The sequence below is a fragment of the Sminthopsis crassicaudata genome, chromosome 5 (genome assembly GCF_048593235.1).
Source record: "Sminthopsis crassicaudata isolate SCR6 chromosome 5, ASM4859323v1, whole genome shotgun sequence".
Lineage (NCBI taxonomy): Eukaryota > Metazoa > Chordata > Mammalia > Dasyuromorphia > Dasyuridae > Sminthopsis > Sminthopsis crassicaudata.
The window spans coordinates 231,367,525-231,386,935 of NC_133621.1; the positions used below are offsets into that span (position 1 = coordinate 231,367,525).

General features: G+C 33.9%; 2 protein-coding genes across 4 annotated transcripts in view; both read left to right on the top strand.

Annotated features, from left to right (window-relative positions):
- The window catches only part of RACGAP1 (Rac GTPase activating protein 1), a 284,478-nt gene that overhangs the window by 52,744 nt on the left and 212,323 nt on the right, over window positions 1-19,411 (top strand). The window lies entirely within an intron of this gene.
- The window catches only part of LIMA1 (LIM domain and actin binding 1), a 105,495-nt gene that overhangs the window by 45,347 nt on the left and 40,737 nt on the right, over window positions 1-19,411 (top strand). For 2 of the 3 annotated variants that reach the window (XM_074270407.1, XM_074270408.1), the window contains exons 3-4: window positions 6,254-6,299; window positions 15,679-16,140. In XM_074270407.1, coding sequence (XP_074126508.1) covers window positions 6,254-6,299; window positions 15,679-16,140 — 508 coding nt within the window. The remainder of the gene's footprint in view (window positions 1-6,253; window positions 6,300-15,678; window positions 16,141-19,411) is intronic. The other variant, XM_074270409.1, reaches the window with a different exon arrangement.

Sequence of the window (19,411 nt, forward strand, 5' to 3'; positions counted from 1 at the left end):
TTTGCCATACCAATGCTATTTTCTAAGGGTGGTCTCATATTAGGGATTCAAAAGTGGAAGTCTATACAAAAAAGGAAAAAAGTTAGGAGTGGGCAACTCTTGATCCTTACTATTATTTGAACTGGTCAATGGAAGGAAGAATACACATACACGCAAACACACACACACAAATATATTTACACTGAGTTGGGTACAGAAATATATTTTACTCCAAAATCATTCCAATAGACTTTGGACAGAAAATGCCATCTGCATCCAGAAAAAAAAAAAAAAAAAAAAAAAAAAACAAACCCAACAACAAAAATAACCAAACAAAAAACTAAGGAGACTGAATGTAAATCAACATATGCTATGTTCACTTATTTTTTTGTTTTTTTTCTCTCCCATGGTTTTTCTCTTTTGCTCTGATTTTTTTTTCTCCTAACATCATTAATAAAGCAATATGTACTAAAAAAAAAGAAAGAAAGAAAGAAAGAAAGAAATATATTTCATTCCACAGAAAAACAGAAAACAGAGAAAAGGGAAAGGATAGAATAAGAGGGAGGGCCAGTTAAAGGAGGGATTAGTATTACTCAAATAATTTCTTAAAGAAATGTGTTAGGAAATAAAGAGATGGAAAACCATAAGAGAACAGGATAGAAGGCAATATAGCTTTAGCAGTCATAATTGATTTTGAGTGAAAAACTTAACACAAATTGGTTATTAGAAACCAAAATCCATCAGTATGTTGTTTACAAGAAACTCACTTGAAACAGAAAGATACATACAGAATAAAAATAAAAAGCTGGAGCAGAATTTATTATGCTTTAGTTGAAGTAAAAAGGTAGGGGTAGCAATCATTATTTCAGGCAAAACTATAGCAAAAATAATCTAGTTAAAAGAGATAAATAGGAAAATAATGTTTTGTTAAAAGGTACCACAGACAATAAATTAATATAAATGCTAAACATGGATGTACCAAATAGCATAAAAATCTAAATATTTAAAGAAAAGTTAAATGTGAGATAATAGAAAAAGTTAACTGGGAGAAATAGATAGTGAAATTATAATGATAATAGGGAATCTCAATTTATCCTCTCTTAGTCCTAAATAAATCTAAACATTAAAATAAACAAAAGTACTTCAATAGAATTTTAGAAAATTTAGGTATGATAAAATTTAGGTATGATATTGAGTGGGAATAGAAAGTATACCTGTTTCTATTTATTGTATCTTCACAAAAATTGATCCTATAATAAGGCAATAAAAAACTCACAAAGAAATATAGAAAGCAAGAATATCTTTTACAATAACCAAATTAAGAACAATTCCAATGCTATATAAACTGAAAAAAGACCAGTAAAAGATGGATCCTATCAGATTTTCTTCTCTGATACAAAATATCGTCTTGATAGCTATGCCAGGAAAAATGAAAATTAAAAAAAAAAACTACCAATATTCATGTAAAAATTTTAAATCAACTGTTAGCAAGGAGGCTAATTAGTCACTCATCACAAAGGTAGAAATGGTAACTATAGAAATAAGATAAGAAAAAGAAATAAAAAGAATAAGTATAGGAAAATAAGTAACAGCATTATCACTTTTGGAAGATGATATGATAGTTGTCTAAGTAAACTAACTGAAATAATAAACAACTTCAGCTAAGTTGTGGAGTATAAAATAAATTCTCATAAATCATCAGCATTTCCAATAAAAATATTATTAACAAAACCTAGCAGGAAAAGTTAGAAAGTAAAATTACATTTAAAATAGGGAGAAAGTATAAAATACTTGAGAGTTCATATGTCTCAAGACACAGGAACTATATGAACACGATTTCAAAACACTCTTTACACAATAAAGTCAGATTTAAATAATTGAAATATAAATTACTCATGAATAAGTTAATTCAGTATAATAAAAAACCCCAGCATTTCCTAAATTAATTTATTTATTCAGTTCTCTACCAAGTAAACTGTGAAAGGATTGGATTATATGGAACCAGAAAAAATAATAAGAAAATTCCTCTAGAGAAACAAAAGATCAAGAACCTCAAGAGAATTTTAAAAAGTGGGTGGGGGGGTCTTCACAGTATTAGATTTCAAAATATACAACAAGTCATTAATCAAAAATAATTTGGTGCGCATTAAGAAATAGATTAATTATTGAAACAGATTGATAAAACCAAAGATCTCAGCTAGTGGAATAAGAATTCTGTTCAATAAAAACTTTTGGGAAAACTGGAAAGCAGTCCAGCAGAAACTAGGTGGGAACCAAAAACCTAGAATTTGAATCAAGATGAGCTCCAAGTGGGTACATGACTAATGTTTAAAGGGTGAGTGACATCATAAACAAATTGAAGAAGCAAGAAAAAATAACCTTTCAGATCTATAGAGAGGGAAGAGTTTGTGTTGAAATAAGAGACAAGATCACAGATGGTAAAGCGTACCATGGATAAAATTTGAAAGTTTTTGTGGAAACAAAGAGAAGCAAATATGGAGGGAAATCTCTGCAGCAAGTTTTTCTGTTAAATAAGATATATAAGGAACTGATTTGAGTTTATGAGAATAAGTATGATTCTTCAATTGATAAATAGCCAAAGGACATGAATAAGTAGTTTCTAAAGGAAGAAATGAAAACTAAAAATAGCCATCTGAAAAAAAGTTCCCAATTGCTAATAATCATAATGATGCTAATTAATAAAACTCAGAGATTCCACTTCACATCTGTCAAATTGGTAATTAGGTAGAGCCCTTGGTCTAACCATTCTGAAAACCAATTTGGAACTGTGTCCAAAAAGCCACTCAACTGTACAAACCTTTTGACCTATGATACCAGTATTAGCCTAGCCCATAAAGAGATTAAAAAAAAAAGGAAAAGGATCCACAAATATAAAAATATGTACAACAACAGCTCTTTTTATGGTAGTAAACAATCGGAAACTGAACAGATGCCCATCAATTTAAGAGTGAACAAGTTGTGATATGTATGTGATGGAATACTTTTGTGCTATAAGAAATAATGAAGAGGATTATTTCGGAGAAACATGGGAATAAACATTGGTACAGAGAGATGACAGTGGAATCAGGAGAATAATTTATATAGCAACAATATTCAAAGACAGAGAACTTTGAAAAACTTTTAAAAATTGTTCAACAGTGACCAACAATAATTCTAAAGGACTCAAGATGAAGTGAGCTTCATGCTTCTTGATAGAGAGATAATGAACTCAATGTAGATTAAGACATTGTGGGGTAGGGGAGTAAAGGAGACATGGTCAATTCAGAATTGTTTTTTCTTGATTTTACATGTTTATAATAGTAGTTTTGTTTTTCTTGCTTTCTCAGTGGAGGTAGGTTGGGGAGGTAGGAGGAAGGAAAAATTGGAGATAGAAAAAATTTAATTTTAAAAAAAGATCTCCAGTGACTAAGGTCTAGAATCTCAATCAGCTAATATGAAGTGCCTACTATGTGTCAGACATTATGCTAAGTACAGGGGATACAAGTACAAAAAATAATAATAAGAAGAAGATTGTCCCTACCTTCAATGAACACAAAAATCTAATTGTGGAAGGGAAGTGCTAGGAAAGAAAGGTACCAGATGCTGGGACATAGGGGGGAAGTCAGAGAAGTTCCAAGGTAATGCAGTCAAATGAGAAAACTTTTAGTGTGTCCAGAATGTTCTGATCTAAGGCAAAGTTTTATTATCACTAGTTTAGTCTGAATTTTGCAAGCTTCTGACCTCTTCCTCCCACCCCCCAGTTTGCTTCTAGGTAAGAGAGCTTCAGACTTATCCATAACTGCTGCTTGTTTTACTGTTAGAAGGTATTATTGATTCAGAGCAACAGAATACAGGTTTCTCCCTGCTTTGGTTCAGTGACATGAAGATACTCATTTTTGTTCTTACAAGCACACAGCCTCATCTCCATGACCACTCCTTCCCCTAGATATGCATTTAGTCTCAGGTTCAAGTTGCAGGAACAAATCACTTACCCGTAGGTTTAGTTCTTATCATTCCACATACTCCCCTCTGTGACAAAACTACCAATTGTATCCTTTCCCTCTTTCCTGAAGAGAAGACAAATGATGTGTACAAACCAAGTGGGATTTAGCAAGATGTGAGCAGTGACAGGACAAAGATACAAAAGATTTTTAAGTGGAAGATAGATTTGAATCAGTTCAATAAGAGAGAAGAAAGTGTAGCCAAAGCAAAGGTGATGGACTAGGAAAATATGGAGAGCTTGAGGGATTAGAAATTTTTGGGGAAACAAATAATTAGATTTAGGAGTAGTAAGACAGAAAGATGAAATGAGAGATTTAAAGTGCTTAGTTTAAAATTGTGGTATATGATTATGATAGAGTACTATTATGAAGAAATAATGGTGGGGGCAGAAGGGGAAGACCTATCTAAAGTGAAATAAAGTAAAATGAAAAGAATCTGGGGATCAATGTACACAGTAACTGCAGTGTTGTAATAATGATCATCTGTGAAAGACTTTGCTACTCTGATCCAAGACAGTTCCAAAGGACTGGTGATGAAAAAATACTATCCACTTCTAGAGAGAGAACTAATGAACTCTGAATGCAAATTGAAATATAATTTTCTCATTTTATTTTCCTTGCTTTTTTTTTAAATATGGCTAATATAGACATATATTTTGCTTGATTTCACACATTTAATTGATATATTGCTTACCTTCTCAGTGGACGTGGAAGAAGTTGGGAAGGAAGGAAATAATTTAGAGCTCAAAATTGAAAAAGAAAAGAATGCTAAAAATACAATAAAAATTTAGAATTTTTAAGTGCTTATTTCAGTACCTCACACTTAGCACTTAATAAATGTTTTGTTTTGTTTTGTTTTTAAAGAGAGATTATGAAAAGAAAGTAATTTCAGAGTTCTTGGTAATGGAAGTGGAACATTTACTTTTATGCTTATGGTCAGTTTTGTTATGTTATGTTATGGTCAGTTTCATGTGTAGCTGTGGTGGAATGATGGAATAAATCATGGAAGTTGAGTAACTTGATAAAATCTTAAGTTAGAGTGTATGAGGGAACATTAATATAAAAGTGAAAGTCTCCCCTAGTGTGAGAGATGGGAGTTAAGATAGAGAGGGAGATTGTGAACCAATTCACTGAGAATAAAGGAAAAATGTACTTTGTGTCAGGAGATAATAGCTATTAGGTCTATTAGGTAATAAATTTGGATTGTATAAACCTTTGAAAAGATAGCTAAGTGGTAGTAGTAGAGACTGTGTTTGGCAATGGTATTTCAACTCCCCTCCAGGACAAATTTTTTTGGGGATAGGATAAGGGACACATGTATGTGTGCATATAGATAGATAGATAGATAGATAGATAGATATAGATATATTTGTAGGTTTATGATAGATAGATTGATTGTTTGATTATAGAGGGTGGGAGTTTTTTACCCCTTGAAGAATGAATTTAGGTAGAGTATAAATGGGGTGGAAGGAGCTTTACTGTTGATGGAAGCTGAGTAAGATCTTTTAGAGGGCTGAGCCTTAAGGAGTTCTGCCTGATATATAGGCCATGTGGTCTATCCAGAGATTGAGAAAACTATCGGGGATAGATCAAACTAGATCCCTGGGACACTCCTGTTGCAACAGTCTAACTGTTGAAAAGTTCCCAGAATCATCTATGAATTTTTACTTATCACATAATATGTTGTTTAGCACTAACTAGGTTCTGGATGAGTAGGGGCCAAGACTTTTGTATAATGGGAAGTGTGGCTCTAAGGTATCAATGCTGTGCCAACTTTGGATTCAAGTTTTATTTTATTATGCTATTCTTGGAGGTTCACATTTTAGGTTCCTTATTTTCTTTGAAGTGAATCCCAACCACCCTTACTGATCCTGGAATTCTAGTTTCTAGATCACTACCTAAGGGTGATCCAGGTTTAGGCTTCACATACTTAACTCAACCTAGACCAGACTGCATCCACTTTAAGCCAATCTAATTTGGTGTCAAATACCTTATAACTCTCACTCCAAATGAAATCATCACAATCACTAGTAGTGTATTTAAAGTATGCCCCAGTTGGTTTTCCTAAAGACTAGAAAAGTGGAAGTGAAAGAGCCAGGGGGATAGAGTGAGTTTAGGTCCCACCTCTGATGCTTTCTGTGCCTGTGACCCTGGAACTTAGGTAACTCATTTGTTAAATGAAAGATTGGATTGGATAACTTTTGATGTCCCTTCTAGGTTGTGATCTATGAAACAGTTATTATCTTTTGACATTTTATTTTTTTCTTCTGAAGGTACCAGAAAGCAGCCGAAGAAGCAAATACAGATAAGAAGAGAAATGTAAGTATTAAAAAATTCACATGTCTCACATAATAACAGGAAGAGAACTTGTTTCACTGAGCTACAGCCAATCATCATGGCATTTGTCAGCTCCTTTGTTAACTGAGCTGGACAGTTGTGCCAAATGTTTAGATTTGACTTGACTCAGACATATTGAATTTCACTTTTCCAGTGAAATCTTGCTTTTGACCCACTTTTCTTTTTTTGGGTTCTCTGAAAGATGGAGAAAGTCAAGTCGCCTGAGATCAACAAGATGATTTGCTGGTTGTACTCCAATTGGAACTCAAGATTTTTCTGTTTTTGTCATCTTTTCCTTTAATGGCAAAATATAATTGTTCCTTCACTTCCATGCTTTTAACCTAACATCTTTACAATTTCTATGATTCTGTGACTTAATTCTTTAAGTCATCATTTTTTAAAACTTTTTTGTTAAAAGCTACTTAAAAGTTTGAAATATATTGGGAGAAATCATAATTGCTACTTGTAGGTGAAATGGAATTAAAGCTAAGATCTGAAATATCTATGGGATCAATGTTAAGGAACCAGCAAAGTATAGGAAACAAAATCTATCTTATGCTGGATTGTTGCCTACTTGTAGTAAGTTGTTGAAATATATTAGGTTTTTAAAATTAATTTTATAATTATAAATTTTTTGACAGTATATATGCATAAGTAATTTTTTATAACATTATCCCTTGTATTCATTTTTCCAGATTTTCCCCTCCCTCCCTCTACTCCTTCCCCTAGGTGACAGGCAATCCCAAACATTTTACATGTGTTACAGTATAACCTAGATACAATATATGTGTGTAAATCCAATTTTCTTGTTGCACATTAAGTATTAGATTCTGAAGGTATAAGTAACCTGGGTAGACAGTAGTGCTAATATTTTACATTCAATTCCCAGTGTTCCTTCTCTGGGTGTAGTTGTTTCTGTCCATCATTGATCAGCTGGAAGTGAGTTGGATCTTCTTTATGTTAAAGATATCCACTTCCATCAGAATACATCCTCATACAGTATTGCTGTTGAAGTGTATAATGATCTCCTGGTTCTGCTCATTTCACTGAGCATCAATTCATGCAAGTCTCGCCAAGCCTTTCTGAATTCATCCTGCTGGTCATTTCTTTTTTTTTTTTTTTTATTTTTGTATTCATTTTTCCAAATTACCCCCCCTCCCTCCCCCCGATGACAGGCAATCCCATACATTTTACATGTGTTACAATATAGTCTAGGTACAATACATGTGTGTGAATATCATTTTCTTGTTGCACAATAAACATTAGAATCCAAAGGTACATGCAACCTGGGCAGACAGATATTAGTGCTAACAATTTACATTCACTTCCCAGTGTTTCTTCTCTGGGTGTAGCTACCTCTGTCCATCATTGATCAACTGGAAGTGAGTTGGATCTTCTTTATGTTGAAGATTTCCACTTGCATCAGAATACATCCTCATACAGTATTGTTGTTGAAGTGTACAGTGATCTTCTGGTTCTGCTCATTTCACTCAGCATCAGTTGATGTAAGTCTCTCCAAGCCTCTCTGTATTCCTCCTGCTGGTCATTTCTTACAGAGCAATAATATTCCATAGCCTTCATATACCATAATTTACCCAACCATTCTCCAATTGATGGACATCCATTCATCTTCCAGTTTCTAGCCACTATGAAAAGAGCTGCTACAAACATTTTGGCACACACAGGTCCCTTTCCCCTCTTTAGTATTTCTTTGGGATATAAGCCCAAGAGTAGCAATGCTGGGTCAAAGGGTATGCACAGTTTGATAACTTTTGGGGCATAGTTCCAAATTGCTCTCCAGAATGGCCGGATTCTTTCGCAACTCCACCAGCAATGTATTAGTGTCCCAGTTTTCCCACATCCCCTCCAACATTCATCATTATTTGTTCCTGTCATCTTAGCCAATCTGACAGGTGTGTAGTGGTATCTCAGAGTTGTCTTAATTTGCATTTCTCTGATCAGTAGTGATTTGGAACACTCTTTCATATGAGTGGATATAGTTTCAATTGTTGATATATATTGTTAAATATACTTAATATAATTTTTAATACTTTAGAAGGGGAAAGTGTCATTAACTGGCATTTTCTCTTGAAGTGGTCAGACATCATTTTAGTACAACTTTTACCTGAACAAGAATCTCCTCTATGAAACAGTTTTTATGTTGGAGGCAGCTAGGTAGCACAGCAGATGAAGAGACATTCCTGGAGTTAGGAAGAACTGAATTCAAATCCACCTTCAGACACTTATCAGTTTTGTGATCTTGGGCAAGTCACTTAGACTCTGATTCAATTTCTTCAAGTGTAAAATATAAAAAAAAATAAATAAACTAACAACACTTACTCTCTAGGGTTGTGAGAAACAAATGAGAGAATAACTGTAAAATTCTTAGTGTGAGGTATATGCTAGATGAATGTTAGCTATTATTGTTAATTAGAACACCATTAGGGAAATGCTGCTTTAGAATAAAATTTCTTTTTTTTATTTTACATTTTAAAAAATTTTATTTTTGTAGTATGTTTTTTTTCTAATTACATGTTAAAAAAGATCTTCAACTTTCATTTTTTAAAGGTTTTAAGTTCCATATTGTTTTTTCACCTTCCCTCCTTTCCATGCTAGCAGGCAATCACATATAGGTTATATGTGTACATTCCCATTTTTCACATATTTCCATATGAATCTTGCTAAAGAAAAATGAGAACAAAAGGGAAAAACTGTGAGACAGAATAAACCAAAACAAAAGAAAAGAAAAAAAAAAAGAGGAAAGTATTATGCTTCGATCTATATTCAGTCTTCATAGTTCTCTCTCTGAATGCAGATGGCATTTTTCCATCCAAAATTTATTGGAATTGCCTTGGATCTTTGAATTGCTGAAAGAAGCTAAGTCTATTATAGTTGACCATCACACAATCTTGTTGTTGCTATATACAATGTTTTCTTGGTTCTGCTTATTTCACTAAGCATCATTTTATATGAGTCTTTTCAGATTTTTCTAAGATCAGCCTGCTCATCATTTGTTATAGAATAATAGTATTCCATTACATTCATATACCATAACTTATTCAGCCATCCCCAATTGATGTGTATCCACTCATTTGCCAATTCTTTGCCATCACAAAAAGAGCTGAATCAAATTGTTTTGCACATGCGGGTCCTTTGCCCTCTTTTATAATTCACTCTGGGATATAGAACCAGTTGTGGCAATGCTGGATCAAAAGGTTTTCAGTTTATAGCCCTTTGAGCATAGTTCCAAATTGCTCTCCAGAATAGCTGGATCCAATTCACAACTTTACCAACAATGCCTTGGTGTCTCAGTAAAACAAAATTCTCCGATCACTAATCCAGTTAGCTTGTTGAAGATTCATAAAATGCAAGAATCCATGGTCACCTCTAAAAAGTTTATTGCCCTTAAGTGAAGAAAGAGAAGATGGGCTGGTCACATTATAAGAGTGAGAGGTGACATGTGGACAACCAGAGTAACTCCACTGGCATATTTAGAATGGAGGGAGAAAGTGAGGAAGGGTTTTGGGAGGACAAAAGTCAAACAAAAGGTACAGACTCCAACACCACAGGTCTTTTTGAGGATACTGTATTTATTTTGCTCAGATTCTTTGCGTAGGCTGTGGTCATTTAGCTGAACACTTTTTAATATTTAAGTTTCTACTTTTGATTTGTATAAAAATAAAGCTGGGAATGACAGCAGACACATTAGATCAAAGCTTCTTAAACTGTGAGTAATGCCCATATGTGATTTGTGAAATTATGATTTATTATCATAAATGTTTGACTTGTATGCCTATTTTTTCCCTATGTACTACAGTTGCATAAAAATAAAAATTGCAAAAAGAGTGGAAAAAGTTTAAGAAGCCCTGAATTAGATAACAGTAAAATAGCCTGGAACATTGGGCTGAATCTAAAAAGATGAAACTCACTAAGGATAAATGTAAAGTCCTGTTTTTTTTTTTTAATAGTTTTTATTTACCAGATATATGCATGGGTAATTTTACAACATTGACAATTGCCAAATCTTTTGTTCTAATTTTTCCCCTCCTTCTCCCCACCCAGATGGCAGGTTGACCAATCCATGTTAAATATGGTAGAGTATAAATTAAATACAATATATGTATATATGTCCAAACAGTTGTTTTGCTGTACAAAAAGAATCGGACTTTGAAACAGTGTACAATTAGCCTGTGAATGAAATCCAAAATGCAGGTGGACAAAATTAGAGGGATTGAGAATTCTATGTAGTGGTTCATAAGCATCTCCTAGAGTTTAAAGTCCTGTTTTTGAATACAAAAGGTCAGTTTCACAAGAATGTCTAGAGCAGGTGTGGTAAAACAGCAGCTATTCTGAAAATGTCCTAGGGATTTTAGTGGACTGCAAGCTCCTTATGGATCAGAAATGTGCTTTGGGAATCAAAAAAGGTAATGCAGTCTGCTACTCCATTTAGAGGGGCTTAGCTTCCAGGGGGACACAGCTTCCAGGAATGGGAGAAAGGAAGGATTTTTGTGGATACCATAGTTTAAGAAGGACATCAGTAAGCTGGACAGCATCCAATGGAAGACAACCCAGGTTCGTGAAGGGGCTTGAGGACATGTCATGAGAACTGCAAGTGTTTAATATGTAGAGCAGACTCAGAGCAGGCTGCCACAATAAGCAGCAACAAGAACAATAGATAAAATTACAGAGAGACCAATTTAGGCTCCATGTTAGAAAAAACTTCCTAATAATTAGAATTACCCAAATGTGCAATAGATTGCTTCAAAACAGGAGCTTTTCATTCAAGCAGAACTATGTTCTGGGCAGTTTGCTAAATGTTGGGGAAAACAAAAAAAGTAAAAGACATTCTCTGCTCTTGATAAATTCATGATCTAATGGAGGAGACAACAGAAATAATTATGTGTCAACAAACTATATTCAGGCTGTCTTTATGAAACTATGCTGTATCCCACAAATTTTCTCACCCTAAATGCTAATAAACCATTTCTTTAATAATTCATCCTAGACATATCCTGATTTGAGAGAGCGAAAAGAGAGGCAGACAGCTTCACAGATGAATGGACAAAGACTGAAACTAATCAGATTCTTAAAATCATAGGTTAGCAAGCTTGGCTTGGGTTCTTGACAAGATTTTTAGAATATATCCTTAAAGATATAGTTTGTGAGAATTAAGAGAAGGAAGTGATTATTTGGAGTCAGCACAGCTTCACAAAGATCAGGAAGTGCCTGACAAAACTTAACTGCCTTTTCTGGTTTTGTTTTTCTTCCTAAAATTATAATTCTGATAGATTATGAAGGGAATGCTGTAGACATGGTATACTTGGATTTAGGTAAGCCATTTTCCTTATAGACAAGATAAGAGGTTTGTGATCCAATATCTAGAGAAGGATGGCTGGCAAGGTGCCTCTGGATAATTTTTAAATGGCAGAGTGGTTAGAATAAAGGTTTTAGGATAAGAAAGATCTGAGTTCATATGTGGCCCCATAGAATAGTTGCAACCCTGGACAAATCAATCTCTGTTTATCTGTTTATTTGCCAACAAAAGTTAGTAAATATTAAATGTCACAAATAATCATTATAATAATTGTTATTATGATGATTATAAAGAATAATTTAAGAAACTGGATCCTTTAGCCTGGAGAACAGGTGATTTAGAAAGGATATGATCATTACTTCCAAGTAACTGAAGAGCTTGTTGACCTCAAAAGACAGAACCAGGAGCTTCAAACCAGGAGTTTGAAGTTATAGATTTAGATTTAATTGTAAAAATTTGTTAATAGAGCTGTTCAAAAGTATAATAAGCTGCTTCAGGAGAGAATTGTTTTCTAGATACTAGAGGGTTGTCATGTAGAAATTGAATAATCTTTTGGGGAAATGTTTAGAGTGCCTTCCTATACAGATTAGTTTAATTTGGACAAAATTGTCTCTGGAGTCCCTTTCAGAGTCCAATTTTGGATGCAAAATTGATGGAATGGTCAGATTTAAAAAAAAAAAAAATTGTCTCTGTGCCTGAAATGTTCTCCCTCCTCTCTTAAGATCAAGAGATCTTTGACAGCAAAAATTGCTTCCTTTTTGTGTTTTTCTGCTTACAGTAATCAGTGCTTTGTATATATAATAAATGATGATACCTAACATTTATATAAGTATTTACTATATGGCACAGTGATCTCATTTGATTCTCATAATTGTCCTGGGAAATAGATGCTATATAATAATATCCCCACTTTCCAAATGAAATTCAGTGACTTGTCCAGGGTCACATAGGTAGGAAATGTTTGAGGTTGCATTTGATCTCAAGTCTTCTTGATGCCAGAGTCGTTGCTCTCTCCACTTGACCACCAACTGCCCAGGTGCTTAACAAGTCCTTATTGAATTAAGGAGAGTGCACCAAAGAGCTTTCCTTGCCTCTGTGCTATTGAACATCATTTCCAGTGACTTGACTGAATTAAAAATCAACAAACATTCATTGAAGGCCAACTATTTATATATAAGATGCAAAGAACAAAAAAAAAAAAAATTGAACAGTTCCTGCCTTCCACACACACACACACACACACACACACACACACACACACACACACACACACACATATATATATATGCCATTAAAATATATATAAATAAATAAAATGGAGTCAAGGTTGTTATGCTTATCAGATTTACAGGTAAAGTGAAGCTGGGACAGACAGCTGATAATCTGAGTGATTAAAAGTTCTCCAAAAGCCTTTTATTAAGTTAGAATGATTGGCCAAATCTTTGTAATTTGATAGGATTTTCATGTTGGTTCAAAAGAACAACTATACAAACACTAGACAGTAGAGTTGAAGCTAGACATTAGCTTGTATGAAAAGAGCTGAAGATTTTAGTGACTCACAAACTTAATACAAGTCAATAGTGGATAGATAGATAGATAGATAGATAGATAGATAGATAGATAGATAGATAGATAGATATGTAGATAGATATAAATATCTATCTATCTATCTATCTATATGTATATATCTAGCAGACAAGATATACATCTCAAGATAAAAGTCCAAAATGAGAGACATGATTGTCCTGTTTATTCTTTATAGTTATATAGTTATAATTATAGGTTAACTATAACTAGTTATAGTTATCAGTTAAAAAAAAAAAAACCCTTAAATACTTCCAATGTAACCTACATCTAGTAGAAAGTAATCAGGTTCTGAGGACTGGAAACTAGGCTATAATTTGAGGAAATTAGGTATGTTTTGCTTAGAGAGGACTTAGTGGGGCCAGAATAACTTTCTTCAAGTTTTATGAATGACTATCACATGGAAGAACTATACTTGTTCTGTTTGGCCTCTGAAAGCAGAAGGAGGCAGATTGAGTATAATTTATAAAGAAGCAGATTTTTTTTTTTACTAGATTTAAATAAAACCTTCCTAATAGAGCAATGGAATAGATGTTCTAAGGCAGGGGTTCTCAAATTACTGTCGGCCCTCAGGCCAGATGCAGCCCGATGAGGAGTTTATAGATTATGGCAAATGGGCTGAGGGGCAGAGACAGAGTGTGAGTTTTTGTTTTTACTATAGTCCAGCCCTCCAACAGTCTGAGGGACAGTGAACTGGCCCCCTATTTAAAAAGTTTGAGGACCACTGGCCTAAGGAGATACCAAGTAGTTCATTCACTGGTAGATCAGAGGTTTGAATGTAGGATTCTACTTGTTCAGTAATATTAGGGAATTCCTGTTCCATTATGTATTAGATTAGATGATCCCTCAAGTCTCCTCCAGGTCTGAGATTAAAGATTCATGGTAGAATGTGATAGGGGCAAAGGAAAGATCCAGATTAAGTACTCTAGGAAAAATTTTGGAAGAACTTACTTCCAACTAAGAACATAGGGAAAGTCTTCATCAAAAAAATAGCTCCTGAGTTGGACTTCAATTTCCACAGACTGAGAGAAAAAAGTAAGTTATAGATACGGAAGATAGCGAATGGAATGTAAGAGATTAAAAGAATATAGGATAAAATAGGGGAATAACTAGTGGTCCACTTGTTTAGAAGATACGATGTATTTAGTAAAGTAGGGTGAATTAATACTTAAAAGGTTGGTTGGAACAAAGTTCAGCTTTGTGAAAGTTAATAATAATTATAATGATAGCAGCAATAATAATAGTGCAACAGCAGTTGATAATCTTGTAAGAGCAATAGGTTTAGATTCACAGTGTTTTACATATATATTAATTTAGATTAAGAAGTTTGTATTTTTTTCTATAGACTGCAGGAAGCCATTGAAAGTTTTCGATCAACACAATAACTTGTCAGACCTATACATTAAGCAGATTATGTTGCCAGTTCTATGGAAAGTTGAATTGGATAAGGGTGTGGCTCCAGATAGGGATATCAGAAGAAGAATATTTTCCACGAAAGAAGTGAAGAGGGCCGATGCTAGAGTATGACATTGTCATAAAAGATGAATGGGAACACAAATGAGAGAACATAAAAGTAGAATGACAACAGCCGCAGAATTTACATAGGGCTTTAAGGTTTACAAATGTGTTGCATAATGATCTTATTTGATCCTCACAACAACACTGTGAGATGAAGGTGCTCTTATGAATACACTTTGCACTTAATTGGGAAAGGAGATGGGACTGAGGGAAAGAAAAAAAATCAAAAATCACCCTGGGGGATTGATGATGTCAAGCAGGAGAGGAGGGAAGGTAAGCTCAGTTTTGGACAGTTTGAGTTTTAAGTGTTCCTGGCAGATCAAGGTAAAGCATAGAGATATAGGACTAGTGCTCAGAAAAAAAACTAAATACATGGATCTGGGGATTTTTCTTCATAAAAGTGACAAGTAAAGTCTGAGAATAGATTAGATAAACAAGGGGGAGAGATTAGAAAAATTATTATAATTTATATAAATACATAAAAATCATTTCTAAAATGTTTTAGCTCACTAATATTATCTGGAATGAGCTGTGTGCTTTCAGCTGCCCTCTGTTCCTTAAAAACCTTATTTTAAACTCTTACTAATTTAGACATAATGCTTAAGATTTTCAGTATTTGGATATTGTTCCTTTCTTCTTAATTCTGAAAATGAAAATCTCTGTCTCCAAGGTAACCACCATTAGATCTGACTTTTCTTTCTTCCCATTTTGTCCTTATAAGTCTCTCCTGTTTTATCACTTCCTGCTTTAGTCTCTGACTTTCTTTCTCTTTTCCCCTCCCACCCCTGGGCTTTCTCCATGTGGCACAGTTGTAACTGTTCACAGCTGTCTGAGACAGCAGTGAACAAGGAGCAGCTCGTAGTTTTAGCTTTCATTTTTACAAAGTTTGTATTTGATGCTTCATCAGGTCAGGTTGTAAATAATAATAATTTCATTTTCTTCTAGAACACTGAGAACTTTCCCCAGCATTTTAGAAAGGGGACTCTCAGTATATTAAAGAAGAAGTGGGAGAATCCAGAGCTGAGAACAGAGCCTCAGACAGAATCTCTACGAAATAGCAGTGCTGAGGTGAAATCGAAGGTCGACCATCTCTGTGTTCCACTGGAAAATAACATTTCTTCAGTAGCTGAAACTACCCAAACAGAAGGGATTGATACCAGATCTAGACTTCAGTCTCCTTCAGAAGCTCTTATCCAGGCTCAGTTTCCCAACAATCACAGTGAAGAGTTTAAAATCCATTCACTAGAAACTGGCAAAATGGAAAACTGCCTGAGAGAATCCAAGCAAGAAATAGGAAAATCTGAAGCCAATGAGAATCCAGATGCTACAGGCAAAATAGAGAAATATAACGTCCCACTCAACAGACTTAAAATGATGTTTGAGAAGGGTGATACAGCTCAGACAAAGGTAAGGACGGGTAGATTACAAATTTAAACAAGTAAGCCATTTATTTTTCTAGTGCATCAAGAAAAAATCAGTTGGTTAAATATAAAGATCTTTTACAATTGATAACTTTTTAGCTTCAAAAGTAGGGAATTAATTGTGGGTTTCAGTTTCAACTTAATTTCACAGTTGGTCATTATGTGATTTTTTTTTTTTTTTTAAGAATAAATTCAGTCTGAATTTCAGGCTAATCCACAGAAATGGGATAAGATGTGAAATAAGCTGAAAATTGTGTCTTGTGCTTTTCTGTTTAAATTTTTCTTTCTGTGCCTTTGTCATTTTAAGCCTTAATGATAAAATCATGGTTAAGATTCTACTTTGACACAGCTACAGTTGAAGTATTATGTTAAAGTTTCAACATTATGACTAAGGCTTGGTTGTCTTTCCCAGCTGAATCCCTTCTTTTAAACTTCCTCCTTTGTGCTCTCAACAAATGTTTTCTATTAACTAAAATCCTTTCCCAGGGGGAAAAAAATTTAGTGAAGATGGTAAGCCTAGCCTTTGCCTTCACTAGTTTTGACTTGCAAATACATAGGGCTTGCATTTTCCAACAACTGCTAATGAAATTTGATCCTACATGTGGACTGAAGACTAGGTCTCTAGAGGGAATTAACAAGAAAATGAGTTGCATATGCCAGTGACTTATAACACAGTCTAAGGGGCCTCAGAGTTGGTAGATTTTTCCAGTTTTCTCATAGTTTCCTACATATTTGGTTGTTTCAGTGAAGTGGTTTGTTACAACATTCATTTTGATTAAATAAACAGATTTGATGGTAAGCCATTACTCTATATACCATCTAGATAGGAAGTTTGATTGAATGAAGCTAAATATTTAGCCTGAAGATCTATTTACAAACTTTTTTTTTTTTTTTTTTGTTTCGTTTGTTGAGAAAATCCCTTGCTACTTGAGTTAAAAATGAGCAGTGAGTCCTTTTCTTAAGATCTGGGGAACTAAATAGGGTTTGAACAAACTGATCTCTTCTTTCCCTTTAAAATTTCTTGATTAAGTTAGATTTGGGAAAATAAATATGAGAAAAAAAAAGATGATTTTTAAAAGAAAAATGTGCTCAAATTTCAAGTCAGATTACTTTTCTCCATTGAATAAAAAATTGGCTTTTTGTTTACCTTAGCATTGAAACCAGTTGTCATTAATATTGTCATGCAACAATATTGATTTTTTTTTTTTTTAATAAAATGAAGCCTGTATTGCCAAAGGCCTTTTTTCCTACTTAAGTTCTGTTCCCACCCAGTTTCATACTTTAGGCCTGCCAGATTCCCCTTTTCTTCTTCACAGGCTAATTTATCAAGAGAAAAAGGAATTTTAAAAGAGAAAAATTTTTTAAATCTAAATTGGGGATAAAGGGCTTTGTTGTAACTCAGAGCACCATTTTAAGTTGCTATCTCACAGACCCTATTAGGGGTAGAAAAGTTGATGTCATGCCGGCTTATACAATGCAGATACAGTGAGGAAGTCCTGGATGCATGTTGAAATTGATCTAAGGTAGAAAATTACTAGGATAGTAATACAAAATGCTAATATATGCAAGAATCTAAAGAGAAGCTTTGTTTTTTCTTCTTTGTATTTTTTCTCCCAAGTTGTTGACCTCCAGAAGATGGTGGACCAGAGCAAAGCCTATCTGTAGTCAGAGTAGAGGTTTGGAATACATTTAATAAGAGCCTACCCAGACAGCAGACGGTGTTAGATAATCTGATGATGTAGAAGTGTTTGAGAAGTGCTGCAATTTGATTGCCACCTTTTTGTACTTTATCCACTCACTGTTATAAAGAGTTGTAATAGTTAATAAATTGCTTAGGAACCTCATATAAGAATGCACTTGGTCTAATTAGGGTTTACAGCTGTTTAAATAATTACAGTTTTTTGTTTTGGGAAACCATCCTGAGCTATTCTAAATAGTGGTCTTGACTCTTTAGTAGACTAAAGATAAATTAAACTGGACTACAGAACTGTATATGGTATCCAGTTATCTATGTGTAGTTATTACCATTATTGATTCAGCTTTAACCTTTCTAAGACTAAGCAGAAAGTTTCTCCTGGTTATATAAAAAATCAATGAAAGCTGTTATTCTTCAGTGAAAATTAGTGAACCTAACACTTGAGTACAAATTACCGGGAATATAGCAACGTAGTTGCTCTTCACCTGAATGTTAGCCTATCTTAGTTATCTTTGGTTAGGAGTTCTTTCTACCCCCAACCAATGGGATATATAAGGAAATATATAGATAATCCAAATTCTATCAATATTTTATCAGAATAAATGATGTAATCTTATATACCCTCTAGTGGAAGTGTTATTAAATTTTGTACTGAATATAAAACAGGAAGGGATCCCTTAATAGGTGCAATTCCTTTTCAGTTAATTTTATCTTTTATGTTCATAGTTAAATGCAGTACTTCAATCGCTCATCTTACCAAGTATATGTTAATAACTCTGTGTGTGATAGACTGATCAAAACAATCTAATAATCATTACTAGAAAATATTGCAAATGGTATGTTCTGTTGATAGTGCTAGTAAAACCTTTTTATTAAAAAAAAAATAATAGATTCAGAAAAAATAATCTGACCTCAGACACTTAACACTTCCTAGCTGTGTGATCCTGGGCAAGTGACTTAACCCCAATTGCCTCAGCAAAAATAAAAAATAAATTAAAATAAAGATGTGAGACTGAAAGTTAGCTCAAAAATTAGAGCTGGATAAACAGATTTGAGAATCATCAATATAGAGATCATGATTTGATAAGATCACAAGTAAAATCTTATATAGAGAGAACAGAAGAGTGCCCTTTGGGAGATTTGGATGAAGATATCTAACAAAGGTGTCTGAGGAAGAGCAGTTAAGTTAGATGGATAGGAAGAGAACCAGTAGACAGTAGTGCCTTGAAAACTAGAGAGAATGAAATGTCAAAGAAAAGAAGATGACCAGTGGTATCAAAGACTGAAGAAATGTGATGAAAGATGAGAACTGAGAAAAGGCCATTAGATTTGGTAGTTAAAAGATTAGTTACTTCAAGAATGAGACTTCAGAATTAAGAAGAGTGTGAAGACACCTGTCAAATTGGCTAAGATGACAGGAAAAAATAATGATGAATGTTGGAGGGGACATGGGAAAACTGGGACACTGATACATTGTTGGTGGAACTGTGAACAGATCTAACCATTCTGGAGAGCAATTCTGGAACTATGCCCAAAAACTTATTAAACTGCGTATCCTTTG